Consider the following 22,204-nt stretch of genomic DNA (forward strand, 5'->3'; position numbering starts at 1 on the left):
CAGATCTGACTTTAGTTTATTTATTTCTTCCCAATCTGTGATCTCAAAATGCATGAGTGCAATATACTTGTATAGCATAAGGTACAATCAGCAGATAAATATAAAATTCAGTAAAATAGTACTCTAGTCATGTAAACTGGATTTTAAATCTATGACACAAGTGGTACAAATCACTACATGCCTGCCTGTTGACCTAAAACACAACGTTTAAGTGCGTCTTACGGACACTAGCTTTGCTCAGCACTAGTTTGTGGTCAAATGTGACAGTTGGGGTGGTGAGGAAGTGTTGGCAAGAAGCTTAATCCATACAGGACATCTGTAACAGGTTCACACGGCAGCCTGGACACACAGTCCATGAGTTTTCCATGACTTGAGTTTGAGCACTTCAAAGGCTGCTCTTCCCTCTTTTGAATGTCACAGAGGACGACAGCCTGGTTTCCACTCTCTGAAAACCACTATCCGATTCTATGAATAAGTGAAACTTGGAAAATACATTCTGTTATATTCCTGTTAAGTGATGCAATGGTGAAAACTCATGATATCCCAGGAATTCCATAACCAGTAGGAACATTGTCTGTAGTAAATGCACTATGTGAGCTGAGACTGCAGCACTGAGAACTACTTTAGCTCTACAACTCTTAGGTTTATAGGAATATATGCCGTAGGTACGTATAAATAAAAGCACAACAGAGAGCAAAAACTTCATGACAAAAAAACAAAACATAAAAAGAAAATAGGATTAGTGTTTTGCACAGATGAACATTTGACATGCTTATGGTACACAAGATTTCCTCGCTTGCTAGGTAAGTGTCTAAAACTTGCATGTGAAGAAAGCCAAGTCACCATTGCTGTGCATTCACACAACAAACAACACGATCAGCAGGTTACAAGGAATATTTGGCAGCCACAAGTTTTCTTATTCTTTATTGGGATTGGCAAATATTCGATTTCTATTTCTTCCCCTGCCTGTTAGAATGTGTTTTCATGTACCATGGCTCTTAATATTGAGTGTAAAATGGGTTAGAGGAATGTTACAGGCATGTAAACTTATCCACCACTTTATAAACCTTTATATGAAAGGCTTCAGGGTGAAAAACACAATGCAACTGATGTTGGGGAGCAGCTGCAGCCATTTCAAGGGTTAGTGATTAGCTCTTGAGTCATTTTAATGGCTTGATGGATAGCAATGTTGACAAAACATTGTACCATTATGTTAGAACATACCAAACCAGGTGACTACTTTATTTGCCATATCAGGTAAAAGTAGGCCGGCTACATATGCCTCATTTACACCTCTCTCTTCCAAGTCTCTCATATCACCAATCAGTGCAAAATGAACTTTTTTGTCCATCGGCCAAATGGCTGGAAAATGTTCAAATTATTCATTATTTTTGGCTGGTGAGGGAGGCAATCTACCAGCCATTTTTTTTTTAATTCCAGCATGTGTCTGGTTTTAATTTCGAGCCCTGTCCATAATATCCAGGCATTATGTAATGCACCTTCATTTACACCACCTGCCTTGTTCCAAACTAAGTGCCTCTCAGGGTCACACTCCAGCTCAGAGGCAGATGTTAAAGCAGCTGCAGCTGGCTGTAAACCTCTGCACCTTAGCATTTTAGTTACAACTTAGCTAGATAGCTACCATCTATCGAACATCTTCTACATGCGTTTCAAACAGCGATCGATTTTGATCCCTTCTGAACCACATTTCATGGTTGCATATACATTTTGATTTTGGTATATTTGACAGCTATTTGTTGCATCCTTAATGCCTGCAGTGACTTAGGTGTAGTCCACACGTACATGGGTATTTTTGAATGAAAACGATTGAGGGAAATGTTAGTTTCTATTAAAACTTCAAACACAGTTGTTTTTGTCTCTTTTCCGTTAGTGTATTTTCAATGTCTGCTCATGCCCCTTTAAATATAGACGACATAACATCCGTTCGGTAATGTCAAAATGAAATACTCCATCATATCACAACTAGGGTTGCAGTGGTAAACTGTTTTAAAGGTATACCAGGATATGAAAATTGATGCTTATCGTACCGTGCACATTTGCTTATCCATCATCAACTTTCATGCCAGGGAAAGTATAATAGGGTAGTAAAACCATCAACCAAAAAAAACCCTTTTGTTTCATTCCTTTAAAGGGCCATTGTAACTGATAGTAATAACAACATTAATAATAATAACAATAATTGTGTAGTCCCATTTACCGCAAAACCATGATACTTTCCTGAGATAGTTATCGTACCGTTAAATTCTCATACCATTGCAACCCTAATCACAACACATACTCCGAGTTCACATTTGCAAATGACGCTAATCCAATAAAACCTGATTAGGACCTGATGCGAACGTGGATGTCTGCGTCATCATTTTCAAAATTCTTCACTCTGGAAGAAATTTCAAAAATGTCCGTTTTCAATGACGTTAAACACTGTACGTGTGTATAAAATGCCAATATGCATAGAATACAAGAATAACTAGTGTACATGTGGACAGGGTCAGAATTGTGTAACCTTTAAACCAAGCTGATCGCAGTGAGAATGCACAGTCGGGGCGAGCACACACAATCTGTGAGGTTCAGACCTTTGGTGATTGGCAAGACATTAAAGGGCTGCAACCCTACTCAGAAAGGGAGCTTTTCTAGTGGGGGGAAACACCAGCACACAGGCGGTGAGATAATGTCTTAACAAGCCACTGAAGATAATTACTAGAATAAAATGTGGTCATTTTAAATACTGGTGTTTGTTAAATCTAGATGCGGATGTCTGTAGCCATGGCAGTGTGGTCCTTCTTCAGAGTGATGATGAGAATGATTCATTCAGAGCGGTGACTCGTTTCCGCTGTGGTTTACCAGTTGTCTAAAAAGTCGAATCCAGTCTTCAGGATGTTGCTGCTCGTGTTGAACTGAGGGGTGGGAGACACAGAGAGACAGAGATGCAGCTCAGTACATTATTTTGTAACTTTCATCTTATTTCTGTATGTGTCTTTTTTGCTGATTAAATCATTCTTTTATCTGCACCTCTCAGTTTCACCCTCCCCCCCTCACTGGCTTGTCCCGTTAGGGTGATTTTACAGCTAACCGGCTTAGTTTGGTTTGTTTAGGCTGGTGTGCAAGCTGTGAATCAAACTCTGGTGCAGACTAAACAATCGGACAGAGACTTGAGAGGTTGGTTTGGCTCGGCCTGAGATTGACTGTGCTGCTGTTCTTCTGTGGTATTAAAGCAAAACAGACCAACCACAGGGCTTCTGTGATTTTAGCAGGAATTCAAAAAAACTTAACTCCAATTAAATCCTCCTTCTGACTGTGAAGACATGTCAGAATGTGTATTAGTGAGACTAATTTTTTTTCCCTGATGCCGATAACTGATAATTATGTACTTTTCGCGGCCCGGTACCAATAAGATAACCAATAGTTTCAGGTTTTTGTATATTAAAAACCAGTTCCTAACCTGTAGTTTTTCTGCACACCTGAAGGTAGGAAAAGATTAAGAGCGCAAAGATTAATGATTTAATATTCCGTAGCTCTGATGAGATTTGTTGTAATGAAACTCAAACTGGACTTTTTCCCTCCTCTCTTGAGGAAAATCTATTGCAAATTACAATTGCGTTGTCTGCCTCTGAAACTGTAAACACTAACCTAATTAGAGTTGCAACGATTAATTGATTACTTGCCAACTATTTTGATGAATTATTAGTCAGTTTGAGTAATTTTTTTAAAGGGAAAAAAAAAAAAGGCCCAATTCTCAGTTTCATTAGTGTGAGTATTTTCTGGTTTCTTTACTCCTCTATGGCAGGAAACTGAATATCTTTGGGTTGTGGACAAAACAAGACTTTTGAGGACGTCATCTTGGACTTTGGGAAACACTAATCACAATTTTCGGACATTTTATAGACCAAACAACCAATTGAGTAATCGGGGAAAAAAATAGTCCAAAGGTTGATCAACAATTTTAAAAAAAATGGATAATTGCAGCCCTAAACCTAAATTGTATAGTGATTGCTATTGCTCTCCAAGATCTAGCAAGGAGGGCCCAGTGTACCCCGTGCACATAAGCCAGAGCTGCAGCCAGTCAGATCTCCATCTCTGCCATTTGTTTTCATTCCTTTGTTTTTACAGCACAACACCCACGCTGCATATTTTCCCTCACCCACTCCTTACACTACTGATTTTACAGCTTCAGTTTACTTGTTTTTGTTGCAGTCTTAGAGCTGGGCTGTAACAGCATTTAGTGAACAAGAAAAAATATAACTATAACTAAAACGCAACAATGTAAAGTTACTTTTTTTCCTTCATCTGGACCAAATGAACTGAACCCCAGATTTGAAGCGACCTTTAGAAAGCTTGGACTGGGTCAAGAACCAACAACCAACCATTGTTGAATTAAGCCTATAAATAATAAATAAACACTTCGAACTTGATTTTAAGGGTGGCACATTTCTGACCACATACTGATTTCACAGCAGCGATATTCCTTTTATTTTCTCTGTCGATAAATGGGATGTAATTTTGGCTTTAAATCCATAACTTTCCGAATTTCACAATATCCAAAGCAAATCTCGTCCTGCGAGTTCTATTTCCAGACTCACCTGGGCAAAGGTTGGACTAGTTTGCGAATCGTCTTCCCCCTTCTCTTTCTCCACACTGGTGGGGTTGTGTGTAGGTTTGGACAACGAGCTGGAGGAGTACATTTCATCCAGGGTGTTGCTGACTGATGGCAGGGTGCTCTGAGATCGCTCCCAGCCCGCAACTGACGAGGACACGCTGACAGGTGGGACTGGGTTCGGTGAAATGGAGAGGGATGCCGGTGTTGCACTAACAGCGGCGGCAACAGGGGGATGGGGAGCAGGCGGCTTGGGTGCTCGCTGCTTGGTGGACCTGGAAGGAGGCGGAGGGTGGGGGTCTGCTGCCTCAGCTTCCTTGGGGGTGACGGAGGTCTCCTGTAAGAAAAATTATTTTATTTAAATTGACATCATTAATATCACGTTTTTAAGATTAAGATTTTTTATATTATACACTTGTTTAAGATAACCTAGAGAAGAAAAAAACGTTGATTTTTTGAAAGTGTTCAGAAACAGATGTCACATAGAGAAATTGCTAACATTTCCTTTAGGTTTCTTGCATGAGGATGGCAAACTAAGTTGGTGATTGAGGAGGCTGTACAATGCAAAATCACAGCAACAACAAATGTGCAAGAAAGTAAAGAAAGGACAGCAAAGTAGAACAATCAGAAACAATCTAGTCATCATTGCTGTTTTCTCTGACTGCAAATTGGCTGCATTCACCATCTGCTACCCCGACACTTGTGCAGGCTTCACAGATGCCAGTTATCTCGGCTTCAGGCTAGATTCTATTTCAGGATACACAGCTCGATAAGACAAGCGACAAGTGTTGGGATGGGAAACGCTTTCAATCTGTTGTTTGTTTTAAAATAAACAGACCACAAATGTGACACTTGTGCCAAAATATATGAAAAAAACGGCACCAGATACGGAGGAACACTGGTAGATTTCAGTGCTTACCTGTCGGAGGTAGGATGGGAGGGATTTCTCTCCTTTCTCGAGGGATTTGATCTGGCTGGGGGTTAGGGACTGAAAGTCGGCTTGCTCTCCCTCCAGCCTGGACCTCTCAGCGCTGATCTTCCAGAAAGATGATTCTTCTTCTGGCCTGCGTCCCTCACTGACAGACACCTTTACAAAACACAATAACACATTTAATTTACAACTCCCAAGATATACAAATTAAAACAACTGCAGTAGGCTCCTTATCTTACCTTGGTTCCTGGTGTACTCTTGCCGAGCTGGCTGGAATGAGGAGCCTTTACAGCCTTTGAGTCTGCCTGCGAGGTTGAGATTCCCTGGTCGGCAGGGCCTGATGTCAAGCTGAAATCCAGCTGGCTCTGAAAGAGGGAGCAAAATGTATATTATAGTTGCGTATGTTAAAGAGGGGATGGAAAATGCTAAATTTCCTTACAATATATACAAAGGTCTGACATGATAATTATGTTATCAACTTATTGTATGTATCTTATCTTACGTATCTTATTGATTTATCAATGTATGTACATAAATCTGAACATTTTTGCCATCCTCGATATTGCCTTTTGTATTTACATGCGGCATTATAAGACTTTGGTGCAGCACGTAAGCATTTATTCACATTTTATTTGTGGTTTTGCTTGTCCTGACAAAAACTAAAAACGACAATATCATACATCGCAGTTATTTCTGGGATAATATGTTGTCCAGCAAATGTTGTCCTGTAACAGGCCTTTATTTTATTCCTTAAGTGAAATTAATTGTCCATTTTGATCATCAAGTCACCATCGAAGTATCAAGCAAAAACCTGACAGACACTGTCTGGTTCTTAGATGGAAGGATTTGGGTATATTGGGGGTTTCAGATGGCTATCAGGCTCAATAAGCAATGTGAAGATGCCACAACGAGCTCTGGAAACTCACTATTTTTTGACATTATACACAACAAGATTCATGACTGAACGTTATCAACACAACACTAGATAATGACAAAAGTCCTATCCCAATTTATAAGTCCAATTTCTTCCCAGAGTCTATAAATATTCTTACCTTTGTTTCCCATGAGAAGGGGGCTGAATGCTCATCTTGCCAGGTGATATCCTAAACAGAAACACAGAGTAGTATTTCAGGACAGAAAACGATTTATTATGACTTATCTACGACTGAGTGCGTATTATAAGTCTAACTTTAGGCCCATGTTTGTCTATTTATCTTTTTATTCCTTATGGCTGCGACTAAAATCAAACATTCACTTGTAGCTAGCTTACGTATCAGGTAGCCGGTGACGTTTGACAACATATTTGAACGGCTACGTGGCTAGTTAGCAACCATAACAACACACCCAGGCTGCTCTGACCTCTAAAAACACCCACAAAGCTAACTAACATAAATTATAACGTGCTTTAAGTACCTCGTCCCCGAAATGAACTATCTTCTGTCCCGTCTGAATGAGCAGTTTAGGGTAACAGACCACCTCATCACGTTCAACTCTGTGCATAGCGTATCGGGCTCGGATATGGGGGTCCATCATCCCGTTGTCGATGGCGTTGTCCTGCTCTTCAGGCGTCATTTTCTCCCAGGTCGAGCCGTGCTTGGCTTTGATTTTCTCCCTCTCCTGCATTATTTTGTTCGCCATGGAGTTGATGGAGGAGAAGTACTCGAACTTCTTTTCCTCCATCCTGTGGGCGTCGAGCCCCGCCATGGTTGCGGCGGCCATCTTTAGCTGCTACCAGCTGTTGTTATTGTGGGGAGGAGGAAAAGGAAGCTGGTGTTCATCGGTGTGCGGGCGGTGGGCGGGACGGCTGGCAACTGACATGGACATTCTGCTGTGTGCGGTACTGGCGCCATCTTGTGGTCTGTCCCAACTGGGTACCGTCATAAACTTAAGCTGCTGTCCCTCTGGTTAGTGCTGATAAAATACAAAAATACCACATTATTGAGCTGTTGGTTCGACTTATTAGTGACCTCAGCACTCTGTCCGTTAATCTGTGGTTTTAAATCATCTAGGAGTAACGGAGTGATAAGGTCACATTCGACATGATCGTCCATTTTAGGTTTCCAGTGCTTTTTACACCTGCAATAACTAAATTTTTGCCAGAGAAAGTAAATGGAACATCGACTTGTCCACATTTTAAGTTGGTATTTTCATTAATTTAGAGTTAAGGACCTGATTAGACACTTATTTTTAGCCCCTGTCTCCATCAACTCCTGAGCAGCGCTGTAGTGGTCATAAAAGGAGGTCAAACTAGAAGTGTCTGCTGTGTATACTGTCCAATAAGGTAATTACGCCATAAAAAGTTGAGTAAACCCCTTTGTTTCATTTGAAAAAGGTGGATAAACTGAGTTTATGTGCATTTGCCCCCACTACAGCCCTGCTTTTGAGGGAATGTCTGACTCTTCTGATGTAAAAAGCTCCACCTTCACCAGAAAGTAGCTAATAGAGTTGCTTAGTAATGAGTCCTAAACCCGGAAAAGAGGTAGCATGTTTGCACTTCCGGTTCCCTCGTCTAAAAGTCAATGAGTTTTTTGAATCGGTTTTCCATGAAATGGCTGGAATAGGGTCTGTCATAACCACAGGCTGAAGATATTTACACGTTTTGTTCTACGACATAAAATACATCATTCATTGTCCCATCATTGAATTATAAAGTACTTACTGTATGTGTCTTAAATACAGTGGTTGCTAACAAAGTGGCTTAATGAGACCATAGAAGGTGTAATGGACATTAAACTCCATCACGCCAAACAAAGAGACTCATCTACTCACAAGTCTGTCTTTACAGGCCAACTTAACTCTGACATTGCAACTTATTGATTGATCAGTTTATAGAAAACGTGTATACATATTTTGTTGTAAGATGCTTAGTAGTGGTGAAGTCACATCCTGCTGCTGGTAATGGGGATGATGAGAGCAGTGAGACTGAACCATAAAGTACATTTTGCAAGCTCTCCTTGATCATTTCAGTACTATACCAATAGGGTTTATCAAAAATATTTAAATGTTTTTCTGTATCTCCATAACACATAAACAAAAATGGTAAATTATGTATATAATGACAGTGATAATAAAACAAAAATTGAGATGTGGTTGGAAATGTTTCAACATTTACTTAAATAATTTATTTTTTTCATTGAAATCAATTGCAAACATAATGTACATACTCATATTAAAATAAGAAACTTGAAAAAACAAATAATATTGTCATTAAAGTATTTACAGTTCTAAAAATGACTTTTAGCCAATGCAACAGAGACACAGAGGTATTTACAGTCAAGTCAAATTATTTGGTCAGGTCCCCCTTACATGTACCCAGAGACCACAGACTGCAGATGTTAACAATCACAATGACCAAAGTACCCATATTAAAAGGTGGCTTGTAGTTGTAAGTGCAAAACAAGATAGAAAGCAATAGACAAAATATAACCACAAAAACTTACTTTTGTCAAATTTAAAGTTTGTGTTAGTGATCCTGTACAGTATGTTGTATTATCCCTGTGCATTTTAAAAATATCAAAATCTTTATGAACAATCATAAATATTCTACTGATACTTTTCCCAATTTCATGAATTTTTAAGCATCACATCAATAAATAACTCTTGAGTAGTTTTAAACACGAGGGCCATGATCTCTTGCTGATTTAGCCTCTTTAGTCACATTTTTTTCCCCCTCATCTTTCTCGTTGACTATGACTGTTTGCATTTAGCACATTGGATCTAAATAGCATTCTTCAGGCTGTGCTGTGACTTACATCATGGAGGCCAAGCTTCTCATTTCTCATCTGACTGTCACCATTTAAACGTGGGTAAATGGCGATGGCAGAAGCTGGCACTGTTTTAGATTTTCGTCTGGATGAGCGAGAACACAGCAAGTAGATGATCTCTACTACGTTGAGAAAGAGAGCGATGCAGGACACCACGAGCATGAAGAGGATGAATATGGTCTTCTCTGTGGGCCGAGACATGTAGCACTCTACAGTGAAGGGACAGGGGGCTCGGGAGCAGACGACCAACGGGTCCATGATGAACCCATACAGATAATACTGCCCCACAATGAACGCTATCTCCAGGAGGATTCTGAAAAATATGGAGGTCATGTAGGTTGCCAGCAGGTTGCCTTTAATCTGGACCTTGCCTTTTTCGTCACTGTACTTGGGACCTTTGACCTGACTTCCAGAGTGGTTCTGTATATATTCTCTCAACTTATTTTCTTTGTGGATAACCTGCATGACGTGACCGAGGTAGATCAGCGTTGGTGCGGAGACAAAGATGATCTGGAGGACCCAGAATCGAATGTGTGAGATTGGGAAGGCTTGGTCATAGCAGACATTCTTGCAACCAGGCTGTTTGGTGTTACAAATCATGTTCGACTGTTCATCACCCCATACCTGCAATGAGAAGAAATGAAATGAAAACAAATGATCAAAAATCGATACAGCAGACATCGCATTTTTTTATTCCATGCATTCTTTGTCCTTTTCAAAATCTGCAGCCTACATTACCCACAATGAAACTTATCCACTGAGTGACATACCTGGAAGCAATTTAGCAGATTTACAAGCAGCTTCACCTGGAGCCACAATAGGCTTTATACTGCTTTTTTCCCCACATATGCAGTTGTACTACCCAAGACAAGGAAACACAAACACAATGTAATATTGGTGGAGTTGCCCTTTAAAGGATAAGCAGTAGCCTATAATATGGATGGACTGTAGGATGACCAACTCAAAAAATAAAGAAGATAAAGATATTTAATAATTGAATTGAATCCAGTTTTTACAGTTACTAAAGCTCAGAGGCTGTGGACCTCCATTATGGCCACCAGGGGGTATCATTTTTACCTAGAAGCCTTTTAGCTTGTCAGAAAGGTAATTCAGAGAATCAACAGTTAAGTGAAATGTTACAGAAAATAAAGTATGAATTAATAGATGGAAACCTTATCTGCTCCAGCTCCAAGAATCATGATCCTGAAGATAAAAAGCACAGTGAGCCAGACCTTCCCGACAACAGAGGAGTGAGACTGGACCTTGTCCAGTAGAGAGGACAGAAAACTCCACTGTCCCATGGTGTCTGATCTGATGAGGAAAAGGAAAGAAAATAACAATTCAATCAAAAAATATTTATTAATTGTAAATTAATTCCACTTATGATTGCCCAAGTGAATTATGATCTCACACGTATCTACAAGCTGAAGACTGACTGTCAGATGGAGACAGAGGAGAAGAACCTTGTTTCTCATTTAGCTATTATATACTATATAATTTCATCCATCCATCCATCCATTGTCTGTAACTGCTTGTCCTTTTACGGTTCATGGGGGGGCTGGAGCCGATCCGAGCTGACATTGGTTTCCAATAGTAAGAAAAATGCTGAATATGGGCTCTGATAAGTCTGATAAGAAACACAGTATACGGTGTGGACATGTCGATATTGTGTATAATTTACTTTTTTTGTACTTACAAAAGTAGTAATAAGTAGTAAAGTAATATTAAAGGATTAAAGTCATATTTGAATAATAATATTTTACTTGTTTAGAACACTGGTTAGCCTCTGTGATTTGCAGAATCATCTTCAAATTTTTTGGCGGATCATTGTTAAGTTGTAGTGACCTAGTAAGTAGTATTAAATTGGTATCAGGTTTCTCAGAATATAAGGGTAATTTGTGAGAATGAATGTAAAAGTCATGACTGGCGTCTAATTAACCAGTAATATTTTATTCTCCATATTCAGTATTTTTTAAAGCATTCTGATTATTGATTAACAGGAATTGTAGAAAAACATCATCAACAACAGTAAAAAACTCTATTTTGGTGCGGAGATACAATCACATGTTGTAAAATCTCCTAATCTACAGGACAGTAAAGAATGTTTAGAATGTAAAGTTGGAGCTGTAAAATAAATTACATAACAAAGACTTATCTCAAGTTATCTCACTGCATGTGATTGGATATAATGATAGGAGAGGAATTTATATTGCACAGATGTTTGTAATCTAGGAGCCTTTGAAATGCTGCGTAAATATGCATTTTTTACCAGAAGAAGGGCACTTAAATGTGTTCAGATGAATGCTAACTAAAGACTAAATTATGACTTTATCTTTTAAATTTTCTTTTAACTTTGTTAAAAGAAAATTTGGTGTATGTTAACAATGCCAAGAGTTCTGCACTCTGAAATTGTGGAAATATGTAGATTATAGATTTTTGTCACCATACTTAACATGTGTACAACACTCTGTCAAGGTAGGAATATATGCCTATATAAAAATATGGTTAAGCCTGTGTCAATCTCATTTCAAAAGTAACACAACGAAATTTAAGTTTGAATTCATGGAATTTGATCTATTGTGCCGAAGAAATGACCAACAATTAAAAAAATAAATAATTGTAGACCTTACCTTTGAATTTAAAGGGGCTCTGTGCAGACGAACAGACCAGTCACCGAGCGTGCAGCTGACTGAGAGGGAGCCAAGTGCACCGAATCAAACCTGTCTACGGCAACTTGAACTTTAGATCAGATGAAATTGCACAACAGTTCGAGCTGTCACGTTGTCATGACATCTGGAAATGATCCCTCTCAGGTGGACAATTTTGGGCTCAGCATTGACAAGATTGTACAGGTTAATGATTGGCAGCACTTTAAGGGCTCAGGGTTTCTGCACAGCTATTAAATGCCATTGTTTATTATTTCAACTGTGTGATTTTGGTATCGATGTTATAGTAACACATAAACCAACACAATAATGGGAATAATACCCCAAATGCACTCCCTTAGCTTTTTGTATTTCAAGAGCTTTCTCATGTCTCAACAAAGTGAGTATTTTTGTGAGAGTCAGAGACTAAAGGGCACTAGCACCTGGACAGACTAATGTAATCCAGTGCAATAACCCTGCAACGAAAACTACGTGAGGACTAAAACGTCAGTGTGTGTCAACAGAAAGTTATTTTTTTGTTGCTGTTGTTCAGACTGTGTGATTTGAACCAAGTCTGAGCAAATGGAGCAAATCTAATATTATAAGCTTCACAAAGCAGTGCTTTTGTTACAAGGATTTTGTATTAAATTGAAATATGTTAAGCACGTCCGCGTGAGTTTTTGTGTAGCTCTTGTGGTTTTTATGGATGTTTTATTTGATCCTATTAAGTCACACTTTGTTTGGGTTCGGTCCGTCTAATTTGTTCAACTCATATGAATGTCCTTAGCATCATATGAACTGATTACTGTTACTCTTAATTAGTGGTGGTGGCTCTAATCTGCCAATCTGTATCAACCACTCCCTATTCCGATGATATAACGCACACTATTGCAAAGTTGAAATGATTCATTGTTGAGTCACTAACCAGGGCGATTAATCAGCAACCATTTTGATTATCCATTCATTGTTTTTAGGCAAAAATGACAAAAAAATAAATGGTTTCAGCTTCTCAGATGTGAATATATATACGCATTGCACATTTTCTCACTCTTCTGTGATATTAAATTGAATGTCTTTGTGTATTTTGGACAATTGACCGGATTTGAAATTGTCACCATGGGCTCTGGGAAGCTGTGATGAACAATTCCCACAATTTGCTGACATCTTATAGACCAGGGACACCCACACTTTCTCCCCTGGAGGGTCAAATTTATTGGTGGCCCAAGGGCCAAAAGCAAACACATACAGTATGGTATTGTACTGTATTGTCTTGTATTTTATAGTATTGTGTTTTATTGTAGCGTTGTATTGTATTATATTGTATTTTTAAGATGCAAAATGGTATTTTGATCCCAAGTTCCCTAAATTGACTGACTTATTGCACAGTGTCACTCTCCTCTCCATGCTCAGATTATGAAAAATGATTAATGATTAGGGATCCTACATATTTAAAGAGCATTTATACCTCCCTCAACATTTTTTTTTTTTTTTAAACAAATGTGAACCGTATGGCGGACCAATTTTGACCACTTTGGATTTGGATGAACATTTGATCACTTAGTTAAGAAAATAACTCTAGACTAATCAATAATAACGATCGTCATTGATTACAGCCTTATACTGTTTGATCCAGAAATCATTAATATATTCATGAAACAGTGCTTTTTTCCAATTTTAACCATTTATTGAAAACAATACAGCATACAAAAATGTCTACCATATACAGTAGAAACAAACTTCACCACAATTATCACCATCATTCAGCAAATTATTTCAAGGGTGAGATAATGAACATGTGAATAACTTATAAGACGCATTCAATAACTGGGAATAAAGACAAAATTCTGCTCCCTTAAAGATTCACAAGTGAGTATCAAAGAACATAAATACATTATCAATATTGCACACTTTCCATTATTAGATTTCCAGTTGAAGAATACAAAATACAGTAGAATTCCAAAAAGAAATCATATCACTTTACTACACAATGATACAACTTTTCTTTGATGCTCTGTTATGATTTGTACACCACATTGTAAGTGCTGTTCAGTCTCTTAGATGAAATCTTTTAATGACCACTCAGGAGTCGTTTCTCGTCTTTGGCCCCATCCAGACTTCCACCGACACTGTGGTTGCTCTCCATCTCCATGTTCATCTTGTTCTGCTTCAGCGAATCCTCTGTAGTCGGCCACTTGGAACCTAATAGGCTGGCAGGGTTTTCCGGTGAAGTGATCTTGTGGGTGCGAGGCCTGGATCCACATCGGACCCTGGTACAGACCAGGTAGAACATCTCGATGAAGTTGAGGGCCAGGGAGACGCAGGCCACCACCAGCATAAAGATGATGAAGATGGTCTTCTCTGTGGGTCGGGACATGTAGCACTCCACAGTGAAGGGACAGGGCTTTCTAGAGCAGGGGAACATGGGGACCATGATGAAGCCATACAGGTAGTACTGGCCTATAATGAAAGCCGCCTCAATCATGATCTTGAACACGAGCTGGGTCAGGTAGCTCCCTAGCAGGTTCCCCTTGATCTTCACCTTTCCCTTTTCGTCTGTGTATTTGGGTACTTTCAGCAGCCGGGTGCCACCTGGGCTCGCCAGCTGCTCCCTCATCTTCTTCTCCTTGTGGATGATATGCGCGGCGTGGCCCAGGTAGATCAGCGTCGGCGTGGAGACGAAGATGATCTGCAGGACCCAGAAGCGAATGTGCGAAATGGGGAAGGTCCAATCGTAGCAGACGTTCTCACAACCAGGTTGTTGAGTGTTACAAGTGAAACCTGACTGCTCGTCGCCCCAAACGTTCTCTGCACCTGCACCCAGAACCATGATCCTGAACAGGAAGAGGACGCTCATCCAGATCTTCCCGATGACTGTGGAATGGGACTGGACCTTGTCCAGCAAGGTTGACAGGAATCCCAAGTCTCCCATATTTACTGCCGATGTTCAGTTAGTGATCTGTGATAAAAAGATAAAAAAGAAATACAATAAATTCATGCAAAAAACTTCAAACCACTCATTATTAACCAAAACATTAACCACAACTTAGTGTTCAATCAACATGCTGCTGTTAGAATGAAGGCTTTCTTTGTTCTTCTAAATTTAGTTAAGTCATTTTTTTATGTTCTTGAGCCCGGCTACTAGAGAAGTAAGAGGATCTCAGACCCCAATGAACCCTGAGCTCGATGGTCAATATTTTCTTAAAATAATCATCAGTATTTTGAAAAAAACCCCCAAAAAAACAGACAACTCAATGGTATTAAACTACTCAGACAAGGTAGAAGAAGTAGGATTGAAATAAAATAAAAAAAATTTTTAAAGTAGAAAAATAGCACTTTCCACAGGTAGAACTAACTTTTAAAAACATCTGTATGATACAATAAACATACTAAACTTGTGTCTTGCGGAAAAAACTGAAAGGTGAGACATGAGAAGCAATCTGATGCCATTATTAGATTTATACAAAAGAAGCAATGTCAAACAGCCTTTTCTTAAAAAAATAAATATATATTTATATATAAAAGGAAAAAATTACTAATTTGTTCCAGTCGTTTTTACAAATAATCACAGTCACTCACAAAATACATTTCTTAAATTTGTCAAATGATCAGTTATGTGTAGCAGAGAACAACGATCGTTGCATCTTACCTCTTGACCTGGTCAGAAAGGACTGTCTGTGGCTGGTACAGATCACTAACTTAGGAGGTGGACCTTGGAGTAGTGGGTGAGGACAGCAGTGCTGATCACATTATGCAACACACATCAGGCTTATATGTCACGTTGTAACCGTCAGCAAAAGGGGCCAAAAAAAAGTTGAAGAAAGACTGAGAGGACAGGTGTGTAATGATTTACAGGTGTTCAGTATCACAATCTTTCTCTGTCAAATGGCCTTGAATGTTGCTTAATAAGTAGTAAACAGTCCATTGTGGTGGAACTTTTATGTTCAGATACATAATTTAAGTTTGGTGCACTGTGTTGTCCCTCGGCTAAAAGTAGGAGTTGTACCTATAAAACAAACATTGAGTGAAACACTCTCAATCCAGCTGTAGAGTTTGGCATGTTTACACTTGATTTTTTTCATCCAGGAAAATTATTTGAGATATAAACTATTAATTAGTGATCTTTACAAATGCTGCTGGGCTATATTTGTTTTTTATTCTGGTCTGGGCAGTCAGCGAGCTGCCCCCCGTCAACTGGACTAACTAGCTAACAATAGCTACAGTTTGTTCTTTTCTTCAATTTTCTCCACAAAATATGATCCTAGTCTGGAACCAGTTCTTTGCGTTTTGATGCCAGAGCGGCACCAACACTTTGCTGGTCTAGAACAAAGAACAGTTAACGTCAGGTGCTATGGACGAGGTTATCGTGACCAAGGACCAACTAAAACTGCTTATGACCGCCATTTTTAAAAACCAGAGCTAGAGTAGTGTGTTCTGACCTGTCCACTAGAAAATAAACAAAAGATTTTCACTGTGGATGCCAACTCGAAGCAACAGTCGTCCGAGGACCAGTCATGTTTTGATGCCAATTTAACACCATGCCAGGAGCAACACTTGTGAAAAGTGGATGTAGTTTGTCATAGTTGTTCGTAGCAATGCTGGGAAATTGAAGACATTAATCAAAGCACCAACGTGAACCACAATATGAGAAGTTTATTGAATAAAATTGCAACAACATTATCTGAAATCCTTACAAAAATTACCCTTAGCAAAATCTCTCTCAAAAAAAACCATCTAAAATGATGGGTCTGAACACTGCAGGAAAACATGTTTGGTTATTTTGGTCACATTTTGCCTGTGACTGAGTTGTGTTTACAGAAGCTGGTTACTCCCCTCCCTTCTCCTTTTTTTACTGCACAAACACATCCCTTCCCACCCACAGCCAAAGCACACAAATACGGTAACGCAGGAAAATTGGACACGTACAACCTATCACGTCCTCCACACTTCAGATGTGTACCTCCCCTATGTTGTTGTTCTCAGGTGATACATTCTTAGCGGCCTCGTTGACCCCACCTGTGACCCCGTTCACCCCCACCTTTCGTCCTTGGAGCTCCAGCTCCAGGTTGACACAATTCTGGATCATCTCGTCGCAGCTTTTAAAAGCTTTCCTCCCTGAAAGTGGTGGTGTCACCGGGGTCACGGTGTAGTCCTGCCTCCTCGCCATGCACTCCTTCACCGCTTTCACAATCAGATAGAACAGCTCAACCACGCTGAGGATGAGGGAGACAACTGCCGCCACCAACATGAACCAGATGATGACCGACTTCTCTGTCGGCCTGGACAGGAAGCAGTCCACCGTGTGAGGGCAAGGTGAGCGGGAGCAGACATAGCGAGTGTGGAGGGTGAAACCATAAAGAAAGTACTGACCAACGATGAACACGACTTCCAGGACAATCTTAGCCATAAGATGGAGGACATAACTGCGGAGGAGTACGCCTCGGATACTGATCTTGCCAGTGCTCTTGGTGTACTTAGGAACTTTGAAGGCTCTCCTCAAGAACAGACTGGCCTGGTCATCCAACTCGGCCTGCTTCTTTATCCTCTCCTTCATCTTGGAAGAACACAAAAAAACAGAGTTAGACGTTTAAAAAAACACTTGCAGATTGAAAAGTTGAAAGTAAATAGAAAGATATTTTTTCTATATAAAGACATTGTCATATGAATGCAAAATCTGTAGGCAAGGGACATGATTTTGGTGTTGGAAGTGTTTTGGTTTCCGTGAAGTCCGTTTGTAGCCCAAGTAGTATTGACTAAATACCTGTTATCAGGATGTTCACAGGCTACACTGTGAGCCCCAAAGCAATGCTTAGTGCTCCCAGAGGATAAGTCGTCGTCAGACGATGGCCGATAGGTTCAGAGATTGGGTGAAAGAGGCCTTAAACCTGACTTTCAGAAGTTTGTAGTTCAGGAATTTACGAGACATGGACTCATTTGATTCCACACTGTTTCACCAAAACACTTGCGTGTGGCCCCATCTCCCCTCCTCGAAACTTCTAATTGCTAGATGTTGTATTTTCAGCCACATTTTGGCAAAAAATATCAGTGAACTCTCAACACACCCTACAGAAAGCTTCATCTTCTAAAAATAGATGTAGATGTAGTAGATGTTTTTATTGATTTGATCAAACTATTTATTAACATTATCGATTTTTTTAATTCCACTGAGCTCCCTGGCATATTTATTATTATTTATTTATTTTATTTATTTATCTGAGTATAATATACAATATATGGGCAATATGAGCATATATTGATCAGTGGACTAGTTGATTAAGGTGGCAGTTTTTTTTTTAGAAGTTTTTTTAAATTCATAAATATCTGATATGAAAACTTCCGATAGTGATTTACTTTGTTACCTACTGGCTGGACCTTTGAAGTCCATGAGCAGTTAGTTTTGGGTAGTAAGTATTGCTTTAAAGCTGCATTAATCATTCTTTGGCCACTAGGGGAAAAACTGACAGATACATAGCCAGCTGACAATGTGGTTAGAGATAACACGTGAGCAAACTATTTTACATACAACAAACAAATATTAGCATTCATTTTCTGATCTGGCAAAATATATAACACAAATCCAACATTTAGTAGGATTTTTGGCTCGGTCTCCATTAAACCTTTGACAAATATCTCCATCTTTAGCTGCTAGTTACTCAGCAATATAGTAACAGGCTTCTACAGGTGTGGCATGCCTGACAAATTAAGCATTAACAACTACACCCACTGCACTGACACACCTTCTTTTCAGTGTGGATCACATGAAGGACGTGACCGAGGTAAAGCAGCTTCGGAGTGGCCACAGCAATAATCTGAAGGAACCAGAAGCGAACGTGAGAGATGGGGAAGGCGAGGTCATAGCAGACGTTTTCACAGCCCGGCTGCTGGGTGTTACAGACAAAGTCGGATTGCTCATCGCCCCACACCTAGAATGAGACGATAGAAGAGATGACACATTATACTCAAACTTCAGAGAGGTTAAAGTTTAGTCGGGACAATGTTTGACTCATGTCTGAGTTTTGAGACATTCCTAATCACATTGGTATTTTTAAAGCTATACTCTAATTCTAGCACATTTTCTCCCCGTACATCTATGTTTGTTTGTTTTAAATGGTGAGTGGCCCAGACCTTATCGGCGCCAGCACTCAGGACCAGGATGCGGAAGACGAACAGTGTGGTGAGCCAGACCTTGCCGATCACTGTTGAGTGGGTCTGCACTTTATCCAGCAGGCGTGCCAGCACATCCCATTCGCCCATTTCAGTCGCCAGTTGTCCTGCTTTCTGTGTATTAAAGGGACAGTTCAACCCAAAATCCAAAATTCGTATTTTTCCTCTTACCTGAAGTGCTATTTATCCATCTAGATTGTTTTGGTGTGTTGTGGTTCTTGTTATACGTCTCTAAACTACTCCTGCTGTAAGTGTCACTGCGCTGAAGGAAGCATCATGGACGAGAGGCGTCACAGCTCAGCCAAGGAGGATGCCATTAATGTTTACATCATCAGCACAAGCCTGTCTCCATGACTAGATGCTCACTTCCTTCTGCACTGTTGAACTGGGTCAGTAACCGGGTCATGATTTCTGAAAGGTGACATTGCTTTTGAGTTTTTAAGCATTATCACTGGCTAGATTTTGATGGCCTAAGGTCAAAGGTCAAGGTCATTGTTAGCTCATGGCGACCCATTCTTGTGAACATGATATCTCAGAAACGCTTGAAGGGATTTCTTTTAAAATTTGGTATAATTGTCCACTTGGACTCAAGGATGGACTGATTATTTTGTGGCCAAAGGTCAGAGGTCAAAGTTACTGTGACCTCACAAAACACATTTTTAGCCATGACTCAAAAATACAAACGAAAATTAAGATTACATTTTACACAAATGTCTAATGGGATAAAATTATGTAGTTAGGATCCAAAAGGTCAGAGGTTAAATGCACTGTGACATCACAATATTCTGTTAAAAATGTTCTGCCCATTTTTCAACACCACAGCTCAGGAACAGCAGCTTGAATGGTGCACTGAGGAGTACTACATGACTACATTATGAACCCAAAACGGTCTAATACAATAGTCTCAGAAGGTTTTGAATTTAGTACAGTATAAACAATGTTATTGGTAGTTATACGAGGTGAAACAGACGTCATTGCAGGTGTAAAGTCAGAACAGACAGACTCTTTAACAAGGCTAAGTTCTTTATCATTTCTTGTAGCCTTGTCAGTTTGTTGACAGAAGCAACGGCTGCTGATTACAAGTCTCCAAAACACACTTATCTGCTGAAAACCAAGACCTTAACCTTGGTTGACAACCATCGCAGTGAGCTGAGCCACTGAAACAGTTTATAGTGTAAGTTTTCAAAAATGTTCAATTCCTGAGGTTTCTTATACATAACTGTTGCACAGAATTTCATGAGGCTTTTTTTTCTATTGGTTTAATAAGAATAATATGTTGTAAAGCATTCTCTTAAAAGTCTCACATTTTGACTGTTTGGTAGCTATTACAAAGTTTAATTTTATACAAATCATGTGGGTACAGTCACACTTTTTTATTTCTCAGTTTGGTTTGAGAATGTAATTATTTTACTACATGATATTACTGCCTTATCACTTCTTCGTTCCACTTTTTGAGCCTCTAGTAATGGTGTGCATTCACATGTCTATGTACAATTTACGTATAAATCCTTTTTCAGATTGTGCATGGAACAAATATTGTATGGCATCAACATATTTCAAATTATTCCATAAATATTCATTTTGTCCCAGTTTATTTACATTACAATCTCTGTAACCTTTTCTGATAGGACAAATCAGGTAGGATAGGGTATTTTTTAAATTCAGCTTACCGGTTGAACGATTCCACAGAGAAAAATGGAGTATGAAGAGAGCGATGTCTCAGGAGGACGAGGATGGGAGAGAGCGAAGAAGCAGCTGTTCTTTTTATCGTTCCTTTCACGTCACCAAAGACACCAACCTGTTACTCCCAAAACAACGAACCTCCAGCCTTAACACAGAATGTGAGAGGTTGGAGAAGCCTTGTTTTGTTATCCGTATTCTATTTCTGCAGCAATTTTGCTTAATTTGACAGTGGACAGAGAGCAGGGCAGACTTCAAACCCATGACTTGCTGTTACATCGACTGTCCTCAACTACCGTCTGTATATACAGATGGGTGAAAAAATAAAGGGAAAAGCTGAATAACTGAGTGGGGAAACAAATGCAGATGCTTCCACAGAAGTCAAGAGAGATCTATAAAAGGTTCGATGAAAGTGATGTGAATCAAATGTTGGGACCTTTAACATCTTTGTAATCATTTTTTGGAACATTTGAAGTTTTTTTCTACTTCCTGCTGCTTATTTTAACATTTTCTACAAGTGGACAAGCCAGCAGTGTTTTTTATGATTTGTGCTTCATCAGGTTTATTTGTTCACACTACAAAGACACTCTGTTAGATGTTGTTTTTCACCCATCTGTACCTTCTCCATTGTAGTGTTTTTCTACTGTGTGACTATTTTCCCAAATAGTGGAAGACCAGTCCCAATTATATTCAGGAGACAACCAATGTGAGCGATTTCCAAGCAGCATTTCACGACATCCTGTTTCTATTAAACTTTGAGTCCAGTCTTTTCATTTGCGTTCTGTTGAGAATATAATTGTATTGCCATTGCTGATGGCATTCTGCATTTGTTTCATTTTGTACTGGTTTTTTTCATTTTACTATGTTTTTCTTGATTCTTTTCATTTATAAGGCACTTTAGGCTACAATATTTGCATCAAAATGAGTTATATAGATGTACATTATCAAGTGTGTTGTCATATTTCTTATTAATTTTTAGCACTTCATATGACAAACAAAATATCTTCACAACTTTACCTGTTCATGTTGACAATTCCCAAATAAATCTTACTTGAACCGTTGCTGTATGAAACAATATGTCAGTAGATGATATTTGCGTTCTAATTATATTGAAAGATTCTGATTTTGTGTTTTAATCCTCCCAAAAACAGCCATGTTTCACGCTGCACATTGGGTATACACAGCAGACTGCACCTCACGTGTGTCCATGAGGTTTACAAACAGTCTCTGACCCGGTTGACCTGAGGGGGTCACAGGGTAAACCCTGGCAGCCGGCGTGGTGTCTGTTCGCGGACGTGAATGATTTACACCAACCTGACGTTTAAAGAGAAAAACAAGGCTTTGTGGCCTTCAGCATATAAATCAATCAACAGTTCAAATACTGTACACATACTGTATATGCTGGAGAGCT

The 22,204-nt window shown here is 39.3% G+C and overlaps 4 protein-coding genes across 4 annotated transcripts; all 4 read right to left on the minus strand.

Moving 5' to 3' along the window:
* cUnh1orf198 (chromosome Un C1orf198 homolog) lies at window positions 1-7,348 on the minus strand. The gene is made up of 6 exons (XM_084378487.1): window positions 6,957-7,348; window positions 6,596-6,646; window positions 5,783-5,908; window positions 5,532-5,699; window positions 4,599-4,949; window positions 1-2,915 (listed from the first exon to the last, which is right to left on the minus strand). Exons 1-6 carry the CDS (start codon window positions 7,260-7,262, stop codon window positions 2,859-2,861), a joined length of 1,059 nt encoding a protein of 352 aa, XP_084234613.1. The 5' UTR covers window positions 7,263-7,348; the 3' UTR covers window positions 1-2,858.
* Window positions 7,349-9,274: 1,926 nt separating this feature from the next.
* Window positions 9,275-10,608, minus strand: LOC311272219 (gap junction Cx32.2 protein-like; the record flags this gene model as incomplete). Its single annotated transcript, XM_084378489.1, has 2 exons — window positions 9,275-9,931; window positions 10,480-10,608. The coding sequence occupies 2 exons, from the start codon at window positions 10,606-10,608 to the stop codon at window positions 9,275-9,277; spliced, it is 786 nt and encodes a 261-aa protein (XP_084234615.1).
* Window positions 10,609-13,655: 3,047 nt separating this feature from the next.
* gja13.1 (gap junction protein alpha 13.1) lies at window positions 13,656-14,881 on the minus strand (the record flags this gene model as incomplete). The annotated part of the gene is made up of 1 exon (XM_084378488.1): window positions 13,656-14,881. The coding sequence occupies one exon, from the start codon at window positions 14,879-14,881 to the stop codon at window positions 14,021-14,023; it is 861 nt and encodes a 286-aa protein (XP_084234614.1). The 3' UTR covers window positions 13,656-14,020.
* A 1,701-nt stretch (window positions 14,882-16,582) lies between these two features.
* On the minus strand, window positions 16,583-20,955 carry gja11 (gap junction protein, alpha 11). Its single transcript, XM_084377364.1, has 4 exons — window positions 20,784-20,955; window positions 19,075-19,227; window positions 18,687-18,872; window positions 16,583-17,503 (listed from the first exon to the last, which is right to left on the minus strand). The coding sequence occupies exons 2-4, from the start codon at window positions 19,201-19,203 to the stop codon at window positions 16,898-16,900; spliced, it is 921 nt and encodes a 306-aa protein (XP_084233490.1). The 5' UTR covers window positions 19,204-19,227; window positions 20,784-20,955; the 3' UTR covers window positions 16,583-16,897.
* Between the last annotated feature and the right edge of the window lie 1,249 nt (window positions 20,956-22,204).

This window comes from Pagrus pagrus, assembly GCF_965226575.1.
Source record: "Pagrus pagrus genome assembly, chromosome: 16".
Lineage (NCBI taxonomy): Eukaryota > Metazoa > Chordata > Actinopteri > Spariformes > Sparidae > Pagrus > Pagrus pagrus.